The 202-nt window shown below is 58.4% G+C and overlaps 1 protein-coding gene across 1 annotated transcript in view; it reads right to left on the bottom strand.

Moving 5' to 3' along the window:
- Nucleotides 1-7: 7 nt before the first annotated feature.
- Nucleotides 8-202, bottom strand: part of BAK1 (BCL2-antagonist/killer 1) — a gene marked incomplete at its 5' end in the record, with an annotated part of 4,038 nt that continues 3,843 nt past the window's right edge. Inside the window, one exon of the mRNA XM_010294516.1 lies at nucleotides 8-112. Coding sequence (XP_010292818.1) covers nucleotides 8-112 — 105 coding nt within the window. The remainder of the gene's footprint in view (nucleotides 113-202) is intronic.

The following is a 202-nucleotide window of genomic DNA, read 5'->3' as shown; positions in this document are numbered from 1 at the left end:
CCGTCAGTCAGGGCCTGAAGAAGCGTCGTACCACTAAATGCCCCACCATGACCAGGGCCACCACCACCAGCATGTACTTCATGTAAACATTGTCCAGCTCAAGTGCAGCCACCTAACGGGAAACAGAGAATAACCAGAGCACGTTAGAGCTGCCTGGGCCGGGTTGCTGCTCTGTCTGCACCCGGGTGACCCCACCGGCCTC

The sequence above is a fragment of the Phaethon lepturus genome, unplaced genomic scaffold (genome assembly GCF_000687285.1).
Source record: "Phaethon lepturus isolate BGI_N335 unplaced genomic scaffold, ASM68728v1 scaffold25419, whole genome shotgun sequence".
NCBI classification, from domain to species: Eukaryota; Metazoa; Chordata; class Aves; order Phaethontiformes; family Phaethontidae; genus Phaethon; species Phaethon lepturus.
Note: the sequence above shows the minus strand (reverse complement) of the source record. Positions and strands in the feature narration are given on the sequence as shown.